Source organism: Mustela erminea, chromosome 6 (genome assembly GCF_009829155.1).
Source record: "Mustela erminea isolate mMusErm1 chromosome 6, mMusErm1.Pri, whole genome shotgun sequence".
Classification (NCBI taxonomy): Eukaryota; Metazoa; Chordata; class Mammalia; order Carnivora; family Mustelidae; genus Mustela; species Mustela erminea.
This window is the reverse complement of record NC_045619.1, coordinates 10,192,809-10,214,991: the sequence shown is the minus strand read 5'-3', so window position 1 is coordinate 10,214,991 and position 22,183 is coordinate 10,192,809. Positions and strand designations below refer to the sequence as shown.

General features: G+C 59.0%; 1 protein-coding gene across 3 annotated transcripts in view; it reads left to right on the top strand.

Moving 5' to 3' along the window:
- The window catches only part of TRIOBP (TRIO and F-actin binding protein), a 51,875-nt gene extending 30,043 nt beyond the window's left edge, over positions 1 to 21,832 (top strand). For all 3 annotated transcript variants that reach the window (XM_032346332.1, XM_032346331.1, XM_032346330.1), the window contains 13 exons: positions 4,427 to 4,483; positions 7,019 to 7,087; positions 7,213 to 7,302; positions 7,669 to 7,778; positions 9,244 to 9,769; positions 10,395 to 10,505; positions 15,514 to 15,661; positions 17,344 to 17,446; positions 17,998 to 18,157; positions 18,225 to 18,338; positions 19,328 to 19,414; positions 20,192 to 20,355; positions 21,109 to 21,832. In XM_032346332.1, coding sequence (XP_032202223.1) covers positions 4,427 to 4,483; positions 7,019 to 7,087; positions 7,213 to 7,302; positions 7,669 to 7,778; positions 9,244 to 9,769; positions 10,395 to 10,505; positions 15,514 to 15,661; positions 17,344 to 17,446; positions 17,998 to 18,157; positions 18,225 to 18,338; positions 19,328 to 19,414; positions 20,192 to 20,353 — 1,737 coding nt within the window. In that variant the 3' untranslated portion in view covers positions 20,354 to 20,355; positions 21,109 to 21,832. The remainder of the gene's footprint in view (positions 1 to 4,426; positions 4,484 to 7,018; positions 7,088 to 7,212; positions 7,303 to 7,668; positions 7,779 to 9,243; positions 9,770 to 10,394; positions 10,506 to 15,513; positions 15,662 to 17,343; positions 17,447 to 17,997; positions 18,158 to 18,224; positions 18,339 to 19,327; positions 19,415 to 20,191; positions 20,356 to 21,108) is intronic.
- Positions 21,833 to 22,183: the final 351 nt, after the last annotated feature.

Below are 22,183 nucleotides of genomic sequence, written 5' to 3'. Positions count from 1 at the left end.
GGCCTGGTTTGGGTCTGGGGTCTCGTCCGGGGCTGGAGAGAGGCGCTCCCCGGCTCGAATGGGTCGCACAGAACCATTCGAGGTCTGGGAGGGCTGCCTACCCGTGTGGGCGCTGGCCCGAGGTTGGGTGGGTGAGAAGGAGCCGCCTCTTTGCGCCCCGTCCGGGAGCCCATGCTGGGATTTTTGAAGGGGCGCTGGGGCCTTGGATGGGGCAAGTCCACGAGCGACGTGGGGGACACGATGGCAGAGATTCGCCTTTCTCTTGGGGATGGACATTACCCAAGTCACTACCTGTACCTTAATGATCACATCGGGCCCCACAGCCTAGTTCACCATTATTCCCATTTCACATTTGGGTAAATTGAGGCATGAGGGATGAGGGGTGGTGTTGCCCTGGGTTACCCTGAGCGTAAAGGAAGGAGTAGCCTCTTTCCAGGTCAGTCTGGCCCCTTGACCATGATGTTCTGGAAGGGAGGGGCGGGGCTGCTTTTGGTTTCTGGCTAGCGCCTTAGGGAGGCTCTGACAGCCTGGACGGGTGGGGTGATGGAGTGGAGCTGGGTGTGTTTGCGCATGCGCACCTCCCCTTTCCTCGGCTAGTGGAGACCCTGACAAGAAGTGGGCTGGGCTGCTGAGGGTTGGCCCTAAGGGCCCCTGCCCCTGTGAGTGTGATGACCTGGCCGCTGCTTGGACTTCCTCGGCCTCCGCACATCCTGCCACCTCCCTGCTGGCTCTTCCTGTAGTCAGCAGCCTCCCTTTGGTCAGTGAGCAGAGAGGGATGTGGGGGGAGGCGCTGAGTCAGTGTCCTGGCCACCCACCCTCAGGCCCCCAGGCCCTGGGAAGGATGTTTGCATTTACTGCGGGGTGCCTGCCAGACCCTGAAGTGGGTGCTTTCATGTTACCAGAGTTGATCCTTTAAGGTCGATGATTTTAACTTCCCATCTAACAGATGAGAACGCTGAGGTATAGAGAGGGGAAGTAACTTGCCCGGGTGACATAACCAGTTAGATAGCCCCAGTTTTCTTTCTGGGGCTAGATAGAAATGTACTGTTGCCTTTCAAGGGGAAGCGCATGGTGAGGGGGCTGCTTCAGGCCGCCTGTGGGGGGTACTTGGAGGGACAGCATATCCCTGCGGTGGGAGGGGGCTTCCAAAGGAAGACACCCTCCCGTGATTGGAGGATTTTGTCAGATGGAAATGGACTGGGGGAGGGAAGAGTGTAGACAGACACCTTGGTTGTGTTTGGGGAAAGGTGAGAACATAGAAAAGGGGCCTGGAAAGGAGGGCTTCAAAGGCCAGGAGAAGCAGTTTGGGCTTTGATCAGGGGCACTGGGGAGCCAAGAAAAGTTTTGGAGCAGAGAGATGGCTCATGATCTCTGCTGACAGCGTTTGCTGGGTTCATCATGGCTGCCTTCATGCCTGAGCCTGCCCCAGCCTGGTGTCCCTCCTGTGTCTTCTTCACACCCTTTCCCTCTCTCCTGACCCCCAGCCCTGAGCTCAGAGATCTGTAGGGAGCATGTGGTAAAGTTGCCGTGAATGGGTAAAGCCAGGCCTGGAGTCCAGATCTGCCCCACCTCCTTTAGCTTTCGCCCAGTGCAACCCTGCCCTTGGAGCCTCCTGCCTTAGCCACTGCCTGGCATCAAATTATATACCTGTCCACTTGTTTATTGTCTGTCTGTTTCCTGAGTTCCACCAGGGCAGGGGCCACATCTCCCCTTCGCAGCTGATTTCCTGGCCTCAAACAGTGCCCGGTGCTTTAAAAAAAAAAAATGTTTTTCAACAAACATTCCCTTAGACTGGAGGGTGAACAGGCATGTCCCTAACGGTGAGTTGCTCCTATTCTGGCCTGCGAGGGATAAGTGAATGGCTTCGAGACCATCACAAACACAGCAGAGGCTGCAGGAGGGCACTTTCTGGCATGGTGTGTGGTGTGTACTGGGAAAGGGGCCACGGAAGTGGCAGTTAAGCTGGGTCTTAAGGCACGAGTAGGGGTTTGCCTGGTCCCGGGTGGAGGAGGAAGCCTGGTATTTCAGCAGAGGACATGGGCTGGTGTGGAGGGCCTGGAGTCCTGATGTGTTGCCGATCAGAGAGCATATGTGGTGACGATATAAAGATGGGGTTCCCTGTGCAAGGGGGATGCCGGCTGGACGGGTGAGCTGAAGTTTGTGCGCTGTCAGGCAGCCAGACCTCGTTTTGCAGCCCCCTGGAGGTTTGAAGCAGACTTGTGACACTTAGGCATTTTTGAGGGGGTCTGCCCGCCAAGCTTGTGTTTAGAGGGGTCCGTGTCAGTGATCCAGGCAGGTGGGAGGCTGTGCTGACCTGTGGCCGTGGCCATGACCCAAAGGAGGAGAGAGCTGGTCGGTACCCCTGGAGGGACAAAGGGCAGGTGAGCTTTCTCAGGTGGAGGAAGGGTGGCTGGGCCCTAGAGGCCATGTGGGAAGGGACAGCAGGAGAGGTCTAGGCTGGCAGACCTGTTGACCCTGGACAGGGGTTCCCAGGTTACTGCAGGACCTTCCCTGTCAGTGGATTTAAAAACTCATGTTGGCAGCCTCCTCCCCCTCCTGAGGTCAGTGTGCTTTCTAGCACCCGGGGTGGTGAGCAGCTTCCAGAAGGTCACTGAGCTTCTCCATGTGTAGCTCATTCAGCCCTCTCACAAAGCTTGGGGGAGTGCAGGACCTGCCCCCCAATATGTGCTGTGTTAGATAGCGGGGGGTCAGGGAGGAGATGTGATGTCCGCCCCACCCTCTGCTTTCCAGGCAGCGCTTGGGGTCCCAGCCTGTCATCCTAGTTGCTCTCTCCTGGAAGCTTATGGCCAACCTCCCAACCCTGGCCCAGTCTGATGGGCTGGGTGGTCCACTGGTCCCTTCCCAGGAGCTTTCCCCTGGACCAGCACAGGGGTTGAGACCAGGAAGGTAAAGGAGGGTAATATTTATTCAGCAGACTTTTGCTGACACCCAGTCACAGCATGCCAGCCTTGGGGTCACTGGAGGTCCCCATCTGAATGGAGGTCACCCAGGTGATTTGGTGGCCCCGAGTGTAGCTGCCAGTCTTCGGTCTTAGTTTGGGACTGTCCTAAGCAGCCTCTGGCACTGGTGGGGAGCAGGGTAAGGGCAGATGGAAAGAGACAGGACGAACACAGCCCCAGGGTTTCCCAGCTCTTGAGAGCAGAGCCCGGGTCCCCTCCCTCATACAGGTAGGCGGGGAGGGGCTGCCCTGCAGGGGTGGGGATGCGGGCCTGCGGAGATCCAAGGGCTCTGGCCCCACAGCTCGGGCTCTGGATGGCTCCGGATGGCTCTGGATGTCCAGGCTGCTGGCACAAGCCCCTCGTGGGCCACTTCCTCCACCTGCAGAAGAGGAGAATGGGGAGGAAGGCGGGTCAGGGGAGGTAGCCAAGTCAGGTGGCTCCGGTTACCAGCTGCTGTCTCTGCTGCCCACCCCACTGAGCCCCGCTGCAGGCTCCTTCCACGCAACCAGCAACCAGACACCTTGGCCTGGTGAGGCCATGATGCCGGTGCTGATAGGTGGGCTCACGGCCATGGCAACAGGTGGCCGCCTCCTTCCTGCCCTGCAGCCTGGCCCGCCCCACTCTCCGCCCTGCCAGGGAGCAGGGGCTGACACTCTGCTGAGGGGACCAGGACCTACAGAAGTCTGCGCCTGGGCCAGGAGGGTCTGGTGGCTGGAGCCCATCAGATGGGCGTGGCCAGAGAAAATGCCTGGATGAGTGGCTGCTTCATCTAGGCCCTGGGTGTGGGGGGGAGAAAAGGGGGTACCTAGCCCACAGCCCTCTGTGGAACATGCTGCAGCTGGGAGCCCCCAGACCCCGGGCCCGCATCCCGCTGGGCAGCACCCACCAGGTGGGGCTTGCTAGGACTGAGGTACCACCTTCCTGGTCCTTCCAGAGATCTGGAGGGCACCAGAGGATCTCTGACCCTAGCCTGGGCCTGACTCCCATCTTTCAGGGTCTCCAGGAGGCATGGAAAGGGCAGGCTGGTCAGAACACGGGAGAGTCAGTGAGTGAGGGATGAACACACGAAGGCGTTTTCCTCGTGGGCCTCCCGGCCTCTTCAGTGAGGGCAGCTGGACAGTTGGCTTGGCCCTTCTGGTCCAGGCTGTTCTCAGTGCTCTCTGGCGTCTGTAGGCAGAGCCACTCTGTCTCTCACTGTTCGGTGAGGAGGTAGGCTGGTTGCAGGGGGAGCCTGGACATCTACGGTGGATTTCACCTTGCCTGCCCTCTTGGCTCTCAGAGACCGTTGGGGAAAGGGGCCAGGTCTGCCTCAGTGGCTGAGAGCCTACCTGGAATTGGGGGTTACCTGGGTCCTCAGCGCCCCCATCTCCTGGTCTCTCTGGGGGGCAAGATGAGTGCCCACTCCTCCCCAGTTCTGGTTGGCTCTCCACCAGCCCTAAATCACCTGCCTGCTCATCTTCCCACAGCCCGATCTGCTCAACTTCAAGAAGGGATGGATGTCGATCTTGGACGAGCCTGGAGAGGTAGGAGGGCTGCAGCGAGAGTGGAGGGGGTGGCCTGGGCAGCTTCGGGGCCCCAGTAGGCCCCTGGGGGCAGCCCAGCAGGCTGAGCTGCTTCCACGGCTTATCCACGCCTCTGGATAGCCTGGCCTCTGAGTGGAGGGGGGCCAGGGGGGCCCAGAGTGGGCACCGTGAGGGCGGGGGTTTCTCGTTCAGTCCCAGAGGGCCTTGGGCTGAGGACGTGGGAAGGCAGAGGCTGTGGTCATCTCAGCCTGCTAGAACAGTCCACAGGCCTACAGGGCCTCAGGACTAGAGACCTCCTCGCCCCTCATCCCCATGTGTCATCGAGAGGCCCTGGGCCCTCTCCCCTCTTGACGACGCTGGCTGAGTCTGGGATGGAAGGGCTCCAAGAGATCAACTGTCCTGAGACTGCGGATTCCCAAGGCCTCAGCCATGCAGGAGCCTCTCCCTCCCCACAGAAGTGGGCCTCAGAGGACCAGCCTGGGGCTCCATTGGTCGATCCAGAGCTTCCTCTGGCCTCAGGAGCCACATCTGTGGAATGGGCATGAGGGACAATGACGATTCTTTCCAGGGTGGACAACAGGGTCAGGGAGGTCGAGACATGTAGGGTCCCTGACAGAGCTCAGCCAGTAACCCTTCCCTTTGTCTAATGCGTCCATCCTTAGAACGAGGAGGGACAGCGGCCTCTCGCTGGCTCTGCCCTTTCAGCTGCCAGGCTGGATGGAGTCTGGGAGCTGGAACTGGCTTCCTGCCCACTCAGCCCGGGAGGGGACGGCTCCCCTCCCCTGTCCTGCATGCGCCCGTGGCTCGGCCTGCGTGCAGCCCGCATGCCTGGGAGGGCTCAGAGCCAAAGGGAATCTCATTGTGTTTCCTACCCACATGTTTTATTCCCTCCAGCCCACAGCCTTCCGTTCCTGCTGCCTGCTCGCCAGTCGGCGGCTGGCTGTGCTCCAGGATCACACAAGGCCTGGCACCCTGCCAGTGACCCTTCTCAGCCTCCCCACCCAGGGTCTCTGGAGGGCAGAGATGATGGGCCCCACCCAGAACTGGCCGCTGCTCATCTTCTTTCGCAGGGTTTTGGAATGTCCAAGCTGGAAGGGCCCTGGGAGTTCAGCCAGCTCAGCCCCTGGGTACACAGACAGGGGACAGGCCCACATCTGAGCTTCCAGCTCTTCTGGGCCTAGTAGCCCCTGCAGTAGAGCCAGGCCTAGAACTTGGGCTGCCTAAGGCCACGGAACTCCATCTGACTCCTATCTCAGCCATTGTAAATTAGGCCAAATTAGGCAGGAGCCAAAGAGACGATTTGGCACAGAAGCCCTGCCCTGCTTTGTAGAGGCACAGTTCAGGTCCTGAGTGGCAACTCAGGCCATTGCTAGGACAGTCCCCAGTAACCTAGTGCCTGACCCTATGCTAAGTGCCATGAGAGACATACAAGGAAGGGATAGATACTTCTAACCTCACAAGAGGGCTTAGGAGACTTCTTGTTAGTCCCGCTTGCCAAGCCAAGAAGAATAAAGCTCAGAGAGGTCAGGATACCTGATCAAAGACACACAGCTAGCAAGGGATAAAATAATTGTAACCTAGGTCTCTTGGATGCTAAACCCTATTTCTTAGGAGAGGCTGTGTGCAAAGAAGTCGGAAGTGTCATTCTGGCACATCCTTGAAAACTTGCCATCTTCTTAAGGAAAAAACACTAAGTATTTAGCCTTAGACTTGGGTAGAGTTTGTTGGTGTGGGGGAGCCCCTGGGGGGGCGAGGACTGGGTGGCATGTTCTGACCCTGGGAGTGGGCGGACTTCGACTGGCATTCCAGCCAATGGCCAGAAGCCCAGGGATGGGCTGAGCTTGGAGTATTTAATAATGAGCTGTTCTGCCACCCCTCCCCTGCCCTCCACGGCCTGCCTGCCGGCCTCACCCCACTGGAGCAGACAGGCACTGCAGAAAGGGGCCCAAGTCATAAATGTGCAGAGAATATCCTCTCACAAGCTGAACACGTGTGTTACCAACACCCGGCTCAGTGAACAGAATAGGACCCACGTTCAGACGCCTCCCCCCAGGCCACCTTCCATTCACTCTGAGACACTTGACCTTGGCTACTGAGGTGACCTAGAGGGGTCTAGGGGAAGAGACATGTAAAGTTCTGCTCCCTGACTTGCCAGGCGAATGACCTTACACAGGTCACAGCCCCTTCCTCATCTGCACTGGAGGGATTGCGTGTAGGAACCATGGTGATCTCGATGGAGAGGGTCAGGAGGGCTACAGGACTGCCAGCACATCAGAGAAGGGCTCCCAGAAGGATAGAGAAGGTGTCGGCACTGAGGAAAAGCCAACCCATTTCATAGATGCGGCCCCTGGAGGGGCCAGGCTTCAGATCTGGAGTTTCTGTCTCTGCTCTGTCCCCTGCCTCCTGGGCCATCAGCAGGGCAGAAGAAGGTGCCGTCAACCCAGGACAGCTGCAGAATGGTGCTCACACCCCCGTTTTGTCATCCCCCACCCCACAGCCCCTCTCCCCTTGCTCATATTTCCCTCTCCTTTGCAGTGGAAGAAGCACTGGTTTGTGCTGACGGATTCCAGCCTTAAGTACTACCGGGACTCCACCGCTGAGGAGGTGAGACCGAGTAGGGGCATTCTCTGCCCCTGTCAGGTGCTGGGGGGCCCTGGAAGGGGATCGGGGTGGGGGGCCCGGGGCGGGGCAGTGGAGGGCGTGGACCATCGTGGGCCTCCCTGCGGCAGGCCGATGAGCTGGATGGCGAGATCGACCTGCGCTCCTGTACGGATGTCACCGAGTACGCCGTGCAACGCAACTATGGCTTCCAGATCCACGTGAGCCTCGTGCAGCCGGGGTGGCATGGGGGGGCAGAGGGCGGGCTTCGTGACCGGCTCCTGTCACCTGCTGTCCCGGAGGTGGTCCTCAGAGCCGGTCAGAAGCTCTGCTGCCAACGCCTGGCGTGTCTGGGGAGGCCCCAGAGATCACAGGTGGCGGGGGAGGGCGGGATGTTGGGGAGATCCTGGAGCCGCCGGTGGAGGGAGCTTTGGCAACCCCCCCCCCCAGCTCCTCCCTGGGGCAGGACCTCAGGTTCCGTCCTGCGGGGAAAGGACCACCCTCCATGGGGCACGCAGTGGCAAGGGAGCAGGGGTGGGGGGCAGGGCTGGCCATGTGGCAAACCTGCCTGTGGGGTGGACTTGCAGACTAAGGATGCCGTCTACACCTTGTCGGCCATGACCTCGGGTATCCGGCGAAACTGGATTGAGGCTCTGAGGAAGACTGTGCGACCCACCACGGCCCCGGATGTCACCAAGTATGTGCCAAGCCGGCCTGGGACCTTGAGGGAGGCACCCACCCCTGCGTCCCTGAGTGGGGTTTTGGCACCCAGCTGAAGGCCCCGTGGTTGTACCTCCGGGGCCTCAGTTTCTCCATCAACAGAATGGAGAGAGGCAGTGAGCATTGTTGGCACTCACCCGGAAATACTTGGAGGATCTGAGGTTTGCCTGCCATCCCGTTGTGGTCCCCACATCCTGAAAGGAGGGGAGGGGACCTTGACTCTTTGGAGAAGATGCCAGTGAGTCAAAGGCCCCCGAGAGGTAGCCGACTGTCTGGAAGCTGTGGGAGCCGTGTCTAAGCCTGTGCTGGGGAGAATGTGTGGTTAGGTCATCTGGGTGAGGTTCTCACCCCACCCGAGGTCACCGTGCAGGGGGGTAGGGGGACTGGGCTGCTGGGAGAGCCCACACACAGTATAAACGCTCGCTCCCTGCAGGGGGCTGGGAACCACAGCAGTTGGATAGCACGAGCGGCGTGTGGTGGTGGGGGACCCACGTCTGAGCCCCACTCCTGGGCCAAACTTTAGCTATTCTACCCCAGGTCAGTGACTTCCTTGTCTGAGGGTCCGATTTCTCATCTGTTGTGCTGAGCGTGACGTCGGCTTCATAGGAGGGATGTGCGCAGAAGCCCCCTGTGGACTCGGGGGCCTTCGCGGCTGGACTTTCAGTTAGTCTGTAGGCCTGGCGGCTCTAACAAAGAAGCCCCCCCACACACACACACACAAAGAGGCAAAAATAAGGGAGCACTTGCTTTCTGTCTCTAGAACAATCCAGAGGTGCATGATCCAGACCTGGTGGGGCAGCTCCGTGGCCCAGAGCTCACACCTTTGCGTCTGGCTTGGTTCTCACGGAGTCCCAGCCCGGAGTCCAGCCAGGGCATGGCCCGTCCTTTAAAGGGAACCACACCCCTGGCTAGAATGTAGTCACGGGGCCCCGCAGCTGCAAGGGGTGCTAGGGGCGGGGTTGGCTGGCTCACTTATGTACCCCGCTGTTACTAATGGAGCAAGGGGAGGCCTGCCGCAGTCGGCGCTCCGGTCACCGTCCGGCTCCTCACCACCATTCACCTCGTCTTCCCTCTTCTCCCATGAGCCCCTGGGGCCCCGGACCATGCCTTAAACCACACTTCTGGTGACGATTCTATGACCAGCACTGGCCAAGGGCCCTGGTTGCTTTGCACGCTTGCCCTCCCCGGGACCTCGTGTCCGTCCTGTGAGCGGCTTTGTGGGCCCATGTTACAGATGAGGTCCCTGGGGGCCCAACAGGGAACCCAGCTCTCCTGGTGCCTCTGCTGCTGAGCGCGGGCCCTGGAATGGTTGCCAGGGTCTGTTAGTGACGAAGCCCAGGTCCTAACCTCTAGATGGGGGTCCGGCCCTGGCCGGGGGTGGGCAGCGGGGCACTGTGCTTCACTCCATCCCCTGACGAGGCTCTGCTGCCCCCCCCCCCCAGGCTCTCGGACTGCAACAAGGAGAACGCGCTGCACGGCTACAGCACCCAGAAGGGCTCCCTGAAGGCGGGAGAACAGCGGGGGGGCTCTGAGGTCATCGGTCGGGGCGGCCCGCGGAAGGCGGACGGGCAGCGGCAGGCCCTGGACTACGTGGAGCTGTCCCCGCTGACGCAGGGCACCCCGCAGCGGGTCCGCGGCCCAGCCCGCACGCTCGACCGCCCGGCCAAGCAAGAGGAGCTGGAGCGGGACCTGGCCCAGCGCTCCGAGGAGCGACGCAAGTGGTTTGAGGCCACGGACGGCCGGCCCCCGGAGACCGCCGCTGGCGAGGGGCCGCGCCGGGGTCTGGGCGCCCCGCTGACTGAGGACCAGCAGAACCGGCTCAGTGAGGAGATTGAGAAGAAGTGGCAGGAGCTGGAGAAGCTGCCCCTGCGGGAGAACAAGCGGGTGCCTCTCACCGCCCTGCTCAACCAGAGCCGCGGGGAGCGCCGGGGGCCCCCAGGTGACAGCCACGAAGCCCTGGAGAAGGAGGTAGGCATCATCGCTGGCCTCCGGGAGCCCCCTCGTACCAGCACCCCACCTATGCCTGCGGTCACACTGTGGCATTTATCTGGCATACCTAGTGAGGGGGAGCTCAGCCCTGATTCGCTGAGACCGCAGACTCTAAGAAACTGCAATCTTCTTTCCTGGACCTCGGTGTTTCTTGTTTTGGGGCATTTTTTCCTTCTTCGTTTTGTCCTCAGCAACCACAGAGAAAGGAAGAGGGAGAGACCACCTATTAAGCACCTTCTGTATACCTCCTCCTCGGTCTCCTTTACCTGTATTGGCTCCCTGAGCAGTCTCAGGGTCCCAGAGGGTAGACCTTGTCACAGTTGGACTGGTGGGAAACTGAGGCTCAGAGACCACCTCCTACGTAATGGGATCAGTGTCTGTGACCACAGTGTCCTGCTCCCAACCCTGTTTAGTCTTCTCTGGGACAAAGTTCTCTTGGGTCACTGACCTGGACATCCAGGAAGCAGCTGAAATGTCCCCTTTACCTGCATTTCCACCACCGGCTGCTTCCCCTGCTCAAACCAGGGCTCCTCACTGCCTCCCAGCTTCCCTTTCCCAGCTTCTGGCTTCTCACTGACCAACCCCCACCCCCACCCCCTTATAGGTCCAGTCTCTTCGTGCCCAGCTGGAGGCATGGCGTCTTCAGGGAGAAGTTCCACAGGGTGCACCCCAGTCCCAGGAAGATGGCCACATCCCCCCAGGCTACATCTCGCAGGTGAGGCCAAGGGGCTGTTCGGTGGGGGCTGCGGGCAGGCTTCTGGTTGCTGAGCTTTCGGAGAACAGCCAATGTTCTGGGAGTGTTTTGACACCCATGGGTGTCATTTGACCTGCAATGTCTCATTAAAAGTGCCCCTCGGGTAGACGTGATCACTGTGCCCATTTTTCAGACAAGCCACTGAGCTTATGGGACTGTGCCCATTTTACAGACAAGCCACTGAGGTTATGGGACTTGCCCGAGGTCAGCTGAGCTGCAGAGGTCAGAGGTGGGATGTGAGTTCGGTTCCGGCTGACTGCAGAGCCCGTGTGTGAGCTCCCCGTGACACTCTGCACTTGGACCCCTTCTCCCATACCGCCCAGGAAGGAGACCCAGTGGGGAGTGGGATCCCCAACGGGCAGGCCTCCAGGGTTGCTGCCTCAGGCCAGAGAGTTCCCGCTCGTGCCTGTCAGGCCAAGACCCTACGGCAGGTGGCATGCAGGATGTGGGACCCTCTGGTAGCCTCCAGGGGACACTCGGTCTGCCTGGGACAAGTGGTTCTCAGATAGGGCTGATTTTGTTCCTCTGGGGACATTTGGCCATGGCTTACTATCAATTTTACTGATATAAAGGACATTTAGGATACAGTGTACAAATACAAAATATATCCCTTTCCTTGTGAATTCCATATATAGTGAGCTGACTCGTGTCAGAATACTTTTCACTGGTTTTTCCGAATGCTTGTATCCTCAGCTAATTGGCAAACAAGGATTGTTCTAACGTGAATGTTGCTTGACAGTTTTGTTCACGTCATTGAGTAAAATGTGAAGACATATGTCAGAACTTTACTTGGTCAATGTCATGAGTAACTTCTTGACCGAACTGGATAATAGTTTTCTTTTGAGAAAATTCCGTTTAGGAGTATGTTCTCAGGTTTGTGTTCTAGTTCCAGTGTGATGGTTAAAAATTTGGCAGACATAGGAGTTTAGTCTGCATTATTAGCATTTTCTCAGCCCTTGCTAACGTCCAGACAATCACAAAACGATATATCAAGCCCTGATTTGTGATGTTTCCCAACTTCCATGGTGTAAATACTCCCGCTGTGGCTGATGTCCCAAAACACCGATATGGGAAGAGATACGTGCACAGAATCGTAGAGCATTTCCACCAGACAAGATGCAGAAGATGTAAATAAACCTGAAAGCACATGGGTGCCCCGGCTGGCTCCGTCCGTGGAGCGCGGGACTCCTGATCTCGGGGTCCTTGAGTCCCAGCCCCCACGTTGGGTGGAGAGATCACTTAAAAATAAAATCTTAAAAAAAACAAAAACAAAAACAAAACACAAAAACCTCAAGAGCATAGACAATAATAAAATGCAGTGAAATAATTAAGAAGTGATGAATTTTGAGTATCACCTTTGTTTTCCGTAAATTATAAGTTTATATAATTTAATTTTTTAAACGACTTCGCTTAACAAATATGTGACAGAGTTGTGAAGAGTAGACCGTCGGTCGCCTCCAGTCAGCACACCGTTGCCTGAAGTAGAAGAGGCTGCTGGGGTCCTGGGCTCTGAGCGCGGGGCCTTCTAGAAGTTTCAGGGTTGGAGGTGGCTGTGCGGAGCGGTTTTGGGGTGGGGGCACGGGCTGGGGCAGAAGGTGGAGGGCTGGTAGGTGTCTACAGTGAAGACGTCCAGCAAGCTAAGGATCTGGGATCTCATTCCGCAGACCTGAGGGGGTTTGGGGTCTGACAATGATATCAGGAAAGTGGTGTTGGCGTGGAGGGGAGTTTGGGAGGGGGCAAGGGTGATGTCAGGGGCTAGGACGGGGGCTGGGGGAGAGAGGGCTTCAGGAGGGTGTGTGCAGGGAGAGGTGAGGACTGGGTGACTGAGCCCAAGGAAGACAGTGGGAGCCTCCCAGGGGCCCTGAGTCTGGGCCACTGTGCAAGGCCAGGGAGCCCCATGGGGCTGAGTGGTGGGTGGAGTGTTCAGGTGAAGGGAGACCAGGGTCAAGGGGAGTTGGGACCTGGCTGGGGGAGGGGAGCTAGCTTTGGGGGTCACCTGATGTGGAGAAGGGTAGGTGGGAGGAGTGGGTGGGGCTTCTTCAGGCTGGGTGAGGCCCCACATGCCCCTGGTACCCCAGGCAGCTGGGACACCCTCAGAGACCCCCACCCAGAGGGCTTCAAAGTATACTCGGAGCCCCTGGACGCCCCAGGAGCTGCCTTTCTGGGTGGTCCCATTCACAGCCATCGGTATCTGGCATCAGAGCAGCCTTATCTGTCTGTTTTACGTTGGAACCTACATTAGATTTCCTTTGGGAAAAGATTTCTCACTTAAATGAAGTTTGGAAAGCACTGCTTTGATTGCTCAGCTTATGGATGGGGAAACTGAGGCATAGGAAGTGAGACCTTCAAGCTAGAGGCAGACCTGTGTTTGCAGTCCAGGCTTCCTGGTCCCCAGTGGGCCACTGGGCACACAAAGGGCTGTCAGCCATTTCATCCCGTTAGGTTGGGATGGGCAGGGGTGCAGATGGAATTGGGGGGTGCAGGTGAGAAGGGATAAGAAAACAGAGCCAAAGACGGGTAGAGGAGGGGCCCCAGAGGTGGGGGCGCCGGAGAAGAGGAGCTGAGCCATCTCTATCCCCTCCGACCCGGGAGGAGGTGGCTGGGGATTCAGGGGACCCTGGAGAGGTGACTGCTGGGGAGGGGTTCGGCACCTGATATCTTCGTCTGGGTGGGCGCCCCTCTTTCAGCTTGTGGAGCTGACCACATAGGACAGTAGCTGGGGTTGGGGGGGGCTGTTCTGGGGCTTTGCCGGCCAGGGCTCCTGTGTCTCCTCTATGCCCCCCTCCCCCAGCTTCCTGCAGAGTAACGGGCATTTCCTGGTCTACTTGGATCCCTATCAGAGGTGGCCGCTGGACACCTCGGGCCCTCCTGAAGGTAGATCAGAGAGAGCCGCACTGGGCCTTCTAGGAGCCCCTCCTTCCTCAGGGGCTGGTTCCTGCCTCTGGACCCCCTGTTAGCTGCCAGGTCGGCCTGCGTCATTGGGCCCATCTCTGTAGGTGGGCTTATCTTAGGGACCCTCATGAGTTGGTCTTATGGGCCTGTTTTATAGAGGAGGACACGGAGGCTCCATGGGAAAGGGGCTCATTCACGTTCACTCTGGTACAGCGAGGACCAGGACCCGGTGTGTGAAACTCCAAAGCCATGTTCCCTTGTTCTGACTGGAGGGGGACAGGCGTCACCTGTCCCCCCACTCAGAACACCTGGCCCTTCCCCCAGACCGGTCCTTGTAGCCCCCGGTGCAGCTGCTGGAGAGGTGGGGGTCAGTCCCCCCCACACCGCGAGGTACGCTGTGGCCTGGGATATATTCTCTTATCTGGCTCTCGGCTTCGGTTTCCTCCAGGGCTCTTCCCCTTTCCTTAGTGCTCTTAAATCTCATTACATAAAAAATACGTTTATGTCTTCAAAAATTCAATCCAATCAAAAGGTTAGAAATGACCACGGGGGCTCTGCTTCCCCTGCCTGCTCTGCCCCCTCCAGGGTTCAACTTGCTCCCCATCGGAGCACATCCCAGGAGTTTCCTGTTGCTGCTGGAACAAATCACTGCAGCTTATTACAAGGATGTATTTTGTCGTGGACTTGAAGTGGGGTAGCTTAACCAGGGTCTCGCTGGGCTCAAATCCTTTCCACGGGTTCTGGGTGGGACCTGTCTCCTCACCTTTTCCAGCAGCTTCTAACCCCCCGCATTCCTGGGCTCCTGGCCCCATCTGCAAAGCCCGCAGTGGAGAGTCAGGCCCCTTTACTTCCCATCACTGCCCTCCTGCCTCCACTTCCGCATCCGAGGCCCCGTGACTCCACTGGGTCCAGAGGCTAATCCCTGATAGTCTCCTTATTTTAAGGTCAGCTGATTAGCAACCTTAATGCCCGGCTTCCACATAAGGTGACACATTCAGAGGTTTTAGGGAGTAGGACATGGGCATCCCTGGGCACCCCTGCTGTACCCCCACGGCGTCCCCCACACGTTCCGCTGTGTTTGACGCGTGTGGACTGGGATGTGTGCCTCTGTTGTTTCGGTGAATGGGATCACACAGTACGTGTTGTCAGAAACAAGCTTGAGTCACCTAACTTTGGGACACCTTTCCACAGCTGTCCACGTGGGCAGCTCTGCCCTTCCCCATCTGCCCAGGGGCCTTTGTAGGGTTTGATCCCATCATTTATTTAAGGGCTCCCTTGCTAGGTATCGTTTCTGGTTTTCATCTCTTACCAACCTTCCCGTAGGGAATACCCCTGTCTGAGAATCTTTGTACACATGTGACTTCTTTGCAGTCAATGGGGGGTTACTAAAAATGTGGTGACAACACCCAACTGCCCCCCCCCCACTCCACGCAACTGTCGCAGGTGACTCTCCCAAGCAGTGTGTGTATCAGTTTTTTAAACACTTGTCGGCCTTGTCTACAGGCCGTGTGTGATGTCACCAGTGTCAGCTCCCTCAGCACCTGCCACCTGTCAGGCTCTGGTCCGGACCCTGCGGGGCTCCAAGCTGGATCAGGTCTTCCTTGTCTTTGGAGAAGACCTGCGGAGCCAGGGCAGAGGCTGTCCAGAGATAGAGCAGGGAGGACATTAAGCTGGACTGCAGGCCAAGTCCATTACCCTGGAAGAGAAAGTTACAGAAGAACGTTCCAGGCAGAGGGCTTAGCCTTAGCCAAAGCTCAGAGCTGTGACCATGCCACGAATGATTTCTCCTAACTGGAGTTCCTTGGTGGGGAAAGGCCTGGCCTGAGGCCACGAGGGTCAGACACAGGAGCAGGGATTTGACCCCGTGGGACAGGAGCCCCTGAAGGACTGGGAAGAGAGTGACAGGGTGAGGTTTGTGGATTGTTGGAGCAGGGGCAGGTGTGGTAGGTGGGGCCCAGCTCCAGAGAGGAGAGGTGGAGAGGACTGGCCCGGGGCGGGTGTGACCCTGAGGCTGGGGAACGGCCACCATCCTGGCAGTGGGGGCAGCTCTGGGACCCAGCTGGACTCCTGCCCGCAGGAAGCGTGCGAGCGCAGCCTGGCCGAGATGGAGTCCTCGCACCAGCAGGTCATGGCGGAGCTGCAGCGGCATCACGAGCGCGAGCTACAGCGGCTGCAGCAGGAGAAGGAGTGGCTCCTGGCCGAGGAGACCGCAGCCACGGCCTCAGGTGAGGACCCTGGGCCCCACCAGCCTCCTGCGGCGGGTCCGCACTGAAATCGGGGAGGACTTTTTAAATAAGGTGGGGGGAGTCTAGGGCCAAACTTGGGGAAGGGGTCTAGGAGGGGGTGGAGCCCCCAGAACTGGCCTCTGCTTCTACATGAGAAGGGGAAACCGAGGCAGCAAAAGCCCCCCTGAACCCCCACGTCCTCCTGGGTTGTAGCTCCTCTCCCTCAGGGGCCCACAGCCACTGGGGATCTCACCCTAAGGTGCACACCCACACTGGGCGCCAACTCCATGCCCAGGTGCGCACCATTTGCTGGGGCACAGACTGCTCAGCTGGGGCCCTGGGAGTGGGGAGGGCTGGACCCTGGGGAGGGCAGGAGCAAAGCTGTGAGCTGTTGCTAAGCCATGTTCCCCACGCAAGCACCCCTAGCTCTTTGCGCTGCCTGACGGAGGGATCCCATTTCACAGATGAGGAAACGGGGACTCAGGTTAGTGACTTGTCCTAGATGGCACAACTTGGAGACGGCAGAGCGGGAGTTAGAACTCAGAGCACCCTGACTGCAGAGCCGGGCCCTGAACCCCACCCTCTGCTCTCCCAAGCCAGAAACAGGAACGCCCGAGATGTTGAACATCTCCCTCCCTCCCCGTGTTCCCTGCATACCTCCCTTGTGGGTCTGGCACATCCCAGGAACTCCCGTGGGGTTTCCAGAATCACGGCAGTGATGAGAGAAGTCCCTTGATCTAGAACTTTCCACCTGCCAGCACTGAGCCACGTGCTTCATGCACTCAGGCCCACAGCCCCTCATCCCAAACCCTGGAGCCAGTGTGTTCTGCACTTCAGGGAGATAACCTAGTACAACCATGAGATATCCTTCCCAGCAGAGTCTGGGCTTTTCTGTGAAATCTAGTGCAAAGGTTTTCACCAAGAAACTTCTGAGTCCTGCTTAAGTGGGCTGTGAATGACCACAGATGGCCTTGTGTCTGTTCAGGTCAGGGTTTGCCACCGAAAGAGTTATGAAAAACTTCCAATGTTCTGAGCCTTTGGATTTTAGAATTATGGATAAGATTATGGACGAGGGCGTGTTTAATCCTCCCAACCACCCGTGTGAGTGTGAAAACACTTGGTCCTTGGTTGCTGGCAGTCTGGAAAATAAGCCAGCGGGAGCTCTCTGCTCATCCGCTCTGGGCCGGGCGTTGTTCTGAATCTCTCTGCACAGCTTCCGTAACCCACAAGAGAAGGTGCTGTTGTTCACCCCGTTTTCCAACAAAGGACCCGAGGCATGGGGGGGTTAAGTCCCTGGTGAAAGGTTGCCGCATTTGTACCAGCTGCAGTCCTTGTGTTGAGAACGATCATCGGGCTGGGCCGGAGAGCTTGGTCCAGGCTCTGCAGGGCTGGTGGGCTGTGTGGGGTCCCACCCGGACGTCAGTGACAAGAGGTTCCAGTGGTCAGATACTGACGTGTCTCCCCAAGGCTGTCCCATCCCAACAGACCGTGATTCGTACCTTCCCTCGATAGACAGGCTCAGAGAGGTCAAACAACTTCCCCAAAGCCACTCCGTGCCTGATACAGGCCGGCTCAGTGCTCTTTGGCCCTGTCTGCATGGTCTGGGTTGGGGCTTGGAGGAGGTGGAGCTTGCTGCTTCTGACCCCTCCCCAAGCTCCCCCATGCCCTTGCCCTGCTTCTAGCCATCGAAGCCATGAAGAAGGCCTACCAGGAGGAGCTAAGCCGGGAACTGAGCAAGACACGGAGTCTCCAGCAGGGCCCCGATGGCCTTCGCAAGCAGCACCAGTAAGATGGCACCCGGACTCCGGGGTCTGCGGGCTGGTCCTCATTCTGAGCTAGGGGCTGCCCACCCTGGTGTCGAGGCAGGAACCTGTGCCGAGGTCCCTTGACAGAGGACATGACATTTTGCCCCCAGCTGAGACTCCCGATCCAGTCACCTGGCACAGGGAACAGCGGCAGGGGGCCCTCAGCCAGACCCCCATGCCAGTGCCCCGAGATAGTTCCTTAGGTCCCCTCGTTAGGCCCCTTGGTGTCCAACTGGTCTCAGGCAGCTTCTGGTTCATGTCCCCTAGAGCTGGGCTGCAGTACCACCCTCAGCCAGTAGGTGTCCCCACCACAGAGGATGGTTCTGGAACGTTAGGGCTGCAGAGGCCTTTGAGGCTTAACCCCTACCTCGTGGAGGGGACTCCTGCTACCCAAGGAGCCTGTCACCAGTTCCCAGCCCCGCAGCAGGCTGAAGGCAAAACTAGAGCAGGGAACATGAAGTCCGGAGCTGCTTTGTGTCTCTCCTGAGCCGAGTATCACGCCATCCGTGCCCTCCTCTGCCCCCGGGACAGGTCTGACGTGGCGGCGCTGAAGCGGGAGCTGCAGGTGCTGTCGGAGCAGTACTCGCAGAAGTGCCTGGAGATCGGGGCCCTGACGAGGCAGGCTGAGGAGCGGGAGCACACGCTGCGACGCTGCCAGCAGGAGGGCCAGGAGCTGCTGCGCCACAACCAGGTGAGCCCGGCCCGCGGTGGGGGGTGCGGTGGCTGTCCTCCCTGCACTGACCGCCCATGCCTCCCAGGAGCTGCACGCCCGCCTGTCAGAGGAAATCGACCGGCTGCGCAGCTTCATCGCCTCGCAGGGCACCGGGGATGGCTGCGGGCGAGGCAGCGAGCGGAGCTCTTGTGAGCTGGAGGTAAGCCTACCCCCATGCCAGGCGGCCTGGCTGCTTCTCAGCCCCCCGGCAGGCTGGCTGTGCCCTGCAGCAGGGAATGGCATGGCTCCGCCAGCCCAGGCCCCAGGGAGAAGCCACTGCAGCTGGGACGGCCATCCGTGACAAAACCCTCCTGCCAGAGTCCAGCCCTGCCATCCGGGGCCTGCCACCCAGCTGCTGGTGGCCACGACAAGTCACCCCACCAATCTGAGCCCCAGGAGCTCATCTGTAAAAGGAGGCTAGCATCCCCCTTACTAGGAGAAGCTGGAGTAAGAAAATGTGTGTGATCCCAGGATCCCCTAGTATTTTATTTTATTTTATTTTACTTTATTTTATGAATATTTATTTATGGCCTTACTCTGTATTTGGAACGTCTGGAAGGCCTTCATATCTGTTAACTCATTGAATCTCTGTGACAGTCATACAAGGTAGATATTATCACCGTCCCTGTTTGCAGATGAGGGCACTGAGACGTAGGGAGGTCAAGTGCCTTGCCAGATCTCTCACAGCTAGTCACGGCGGAGTTGTGATTTGAACCTGGCAGTCCAGCTTCGGTGTCAAAGCTTTTAAGCCTCCCCAGTCCTGGCCGAACCTGTGTCTGACTTGGTCAAGTCAGGATAGCAAGCCCTGCCCCTTGGGGTTTGGGGAGGGGTTAATGAAGTATTTTGTAGGGACGCCTGCCCTCTCTGGCTCCCTGAGGGGGCTACACTATGGTCACCCTGTTTGCCCTCAAGTTGAGGGCGGGGTGCTGTGTTAGGACAGCAGCAGAAGTGATCATGAGACACCCACTTGCTAGTATGGACAGAGGTGAGACAGCAAGGAGAAATCAGAGAGGGCTTCCTGGAGGAGCCTGGCCCTGGGGTGTGGTGCATTTTGGTGCAGGTTGGGAGTTACATTCTGGGGGCCTGAAGCAGAGAAGTCAGCTCTCAGGGTGCTGTGGCCCTGGGTCAGCCCGGTCCCCATGACCCTAGGTGCTGCTGCGAGTGAAGGAGAACGAGCTCCAGTACCTGAAGAAGGAGGTACAGTGTCTCCGGGACGAGCTGCAGATGCTCCAGAAGGTAGGGTCTGACTCAGAGCTGGTGGACAGGAGCCCTCCGGATCCACCTCAGTGCCCCATCCCTAGAGCACCCACTCTGCCAGCTGGCCTTCTCCCCTCTCATTCATGGCTCTCCTGGTGTCCTTTCCCTATTTATACGTGTCCTTGTCCCTATTTATAGACAAAGACACTGAGGCTAAGAGAGGGTAAGCAACTTGCCCATGGCCACACTTGGCTTTATTTAGTCAGCAGATACTTAATTGAGCACCTACTGTGAGCCGGGCACCGTGCTCAGTGCTGGGGAGACAGCTGTGAATGAAAAAGACCCAAGGCCCCGTGCAAGGGCACCCACGCTCCAGTGAGGAGTGAGCCGTGTGGCGGGCAGTGGGAAGGGCCAGGATTTGGGCCCAGGGCTGTGTCCCTGTGGGTTTGGCACCCCCAGGTGTTGGTGGCTCTGGGAGGATGTGTGAGTCACACTCACAGAAGGGGCCCCAGCCCCAGGTTCGCACCTTGGCCACTCATTTCCATGTGGTCTTAGACAAAAGCTTCCCCTCCCTAAGCCTCAGCTCCCATCTTGAGGGATGACTGATCTTAAGTGATGCTAAACGCCATCCCTGGGCCATGCCGGGAGGGTGCACCCGGGTTGGGGGGCTGCCGAGGGAGCATCTGGAGGGACTGGGCCACCGGGGCGTGGAGGAGCCTGGAGGCTTCGTGCTGGCCGGCAGGGGCACGGTGGGCGTGGGCCCAGTAGGCAGGAAAGGGGCCTCCGCACCCTCATGGCCCTTGGACGCCCTCCCAGGACAAGCGCTTCACCTCGGGGAAGTACCAGGATGTGTATGTGGAGCTGAACCACATCAAGACGCGGTCGGAGCGGGAGATCGAGCAGCTGAAGGAGCACCTGCGCCTTGCCACGGCCGCGCTGCAGGAGAAGGAGTCCATGCGCAACAGCCTGGCTGAGTAGAGGTGAGTGCTAAGGGGAGGGGAGAGGAGGGGTGAGGCTGGGCCGAGCTGGGGGGAGGCCTGGTGGGGCACTGGGCCCGGAGCGGGGAGCTCGAAGCTCACCCACACCTGACTCGTGGCGCCATCTCCCCTGGGACTCTCCCTTGCTGTGGCCTGGGTTTCCCTCTCTGTAAGCAGGGACGGTGGCACTAGCCGCCGGGGGCTGGGGGGCTGGGAAGTGGACCTGGGCGTGTTCTTCAGAGGAGGGCAGTTCCAGGGGCCCGATCGTGGCCATGTGTCCCCCCGCCACAGCAGGCACTTAGCGCAGTGCCCCGGCCTGCAGCCTGCCGAGCCTGTACCCCTTGTCAGGGCCCCCTGGGGACCCCAGCAAATGCGGCTTGCCGGCCCCACCTTCCAAGCTGGTGGCATGGCCCATGTCACCGATCAATGACGGCGTTCCTTCCACCGAGTTCCACGCCGCCGATGTCACGATCGGGGCTGGGCCCGCCCCAGAGACAGTCTCACGGCCATCCTTGATGTCCTAGACTTCAGAGCTTTCTTACGCTGCCTCTCCTGATGCCAGATCTGCCACCGGGGCTTCTGCTTTCGGATCGACCCCTGTGGACTTCCTGAGGCAGTCGGGAGAGGCTGCCCTGGGGGTCAGGCTCGGGAGGGAGAAGCCCAGAGGAACAGGAGCAGGTCTGGCCAGGAGCAGATCAGCCTTCCGGGCCACCATGCTCGGCCTGAGCCCGCAGCTCCCCAACTCTTGTCTTCCAGGTCCTGGTGGCCCAGCGGTGCCAGCAGACCCTCCCCCGGCCTGAGGGGACCAGTCAGTCACCCTCCTTCCTGCTGGATGGAAGTCAGAAGCCAAGCTTTCTCGCCACCCTCTGTGGGCCGCACATGCACTCATACCCACCACACACACACACACACACACGCACACACACGCACACACACATGCACACACACATACACACACACTCTGCGTATCTGAGCGCGCCCCTCGCACTGGGTCTTACCTTGCACCTTCTTCAGGATTTTATATGTGAAGAGATTGTTATATAGATTTTTTTCCCTTTTTTTTTCCAAAACACGTGATACTTTGAGAAAAGCAATTCCTGGAGGCCATGTGCCTCCATCACTGGCCCCCCTCTGGCTCTAGCCGCCTGCCCGGGCTTCTGGGCCCGCGGGCCTGCCCCAGGGGCAGGGGCCTAGCAGACGCCCAGCAGCGGTTGTGGCAGGGTGGACTCTGGTGGGAGAGGCAGGGAGCCAGCCGCCCTCTTCCTACCCTACCTCCCACTAACTACTTCCTGCCCTGAGGCGCCCCACACCGTGGGACTCTGGACAGAGGGACAGACGGGCAGAGGGAGCCGGCAGCTGTCCCTAAGTTCTCATCTCCTCGTCCGGGGGTGGGGTGCTGGACAGGGAACTGCCCGAGCCGCCCCATGAAGGCTTCTCTCTTGCTCCATGAGCCTTCTTAACTTAATAAAATGTTCCCGCAGCTCTGGTGTCCAGGCTGGCTGGGGCAGGGTGGGTTATGAAGGTGGGGGCCTCACCACCCACGCCCCCCCAGCGCTCCACCCTTCCTGAAGGGAGGCGTGGGAGCTCCCAGGGCGGAGGCGAGAATCGAGTTTGTCCTCTCCGCGTGGACCACCAGTCACAGCCAGGTCCCCGGGGAGCCGGTTAGAAATACCAGGTCCGGACCCCGCGGTGATTGATGTGCGTCTCTGTGTCTGAGAAGGCCCAGGGTGGGCCCTGGGCCCAGGCCTCAGAGAGAGGTCGGGAACCAACCAACCCGCTTTGTCCCTGATGGGGCAAGTCACACCCCCTCTCTAAGCCTTCACTTGCTTCC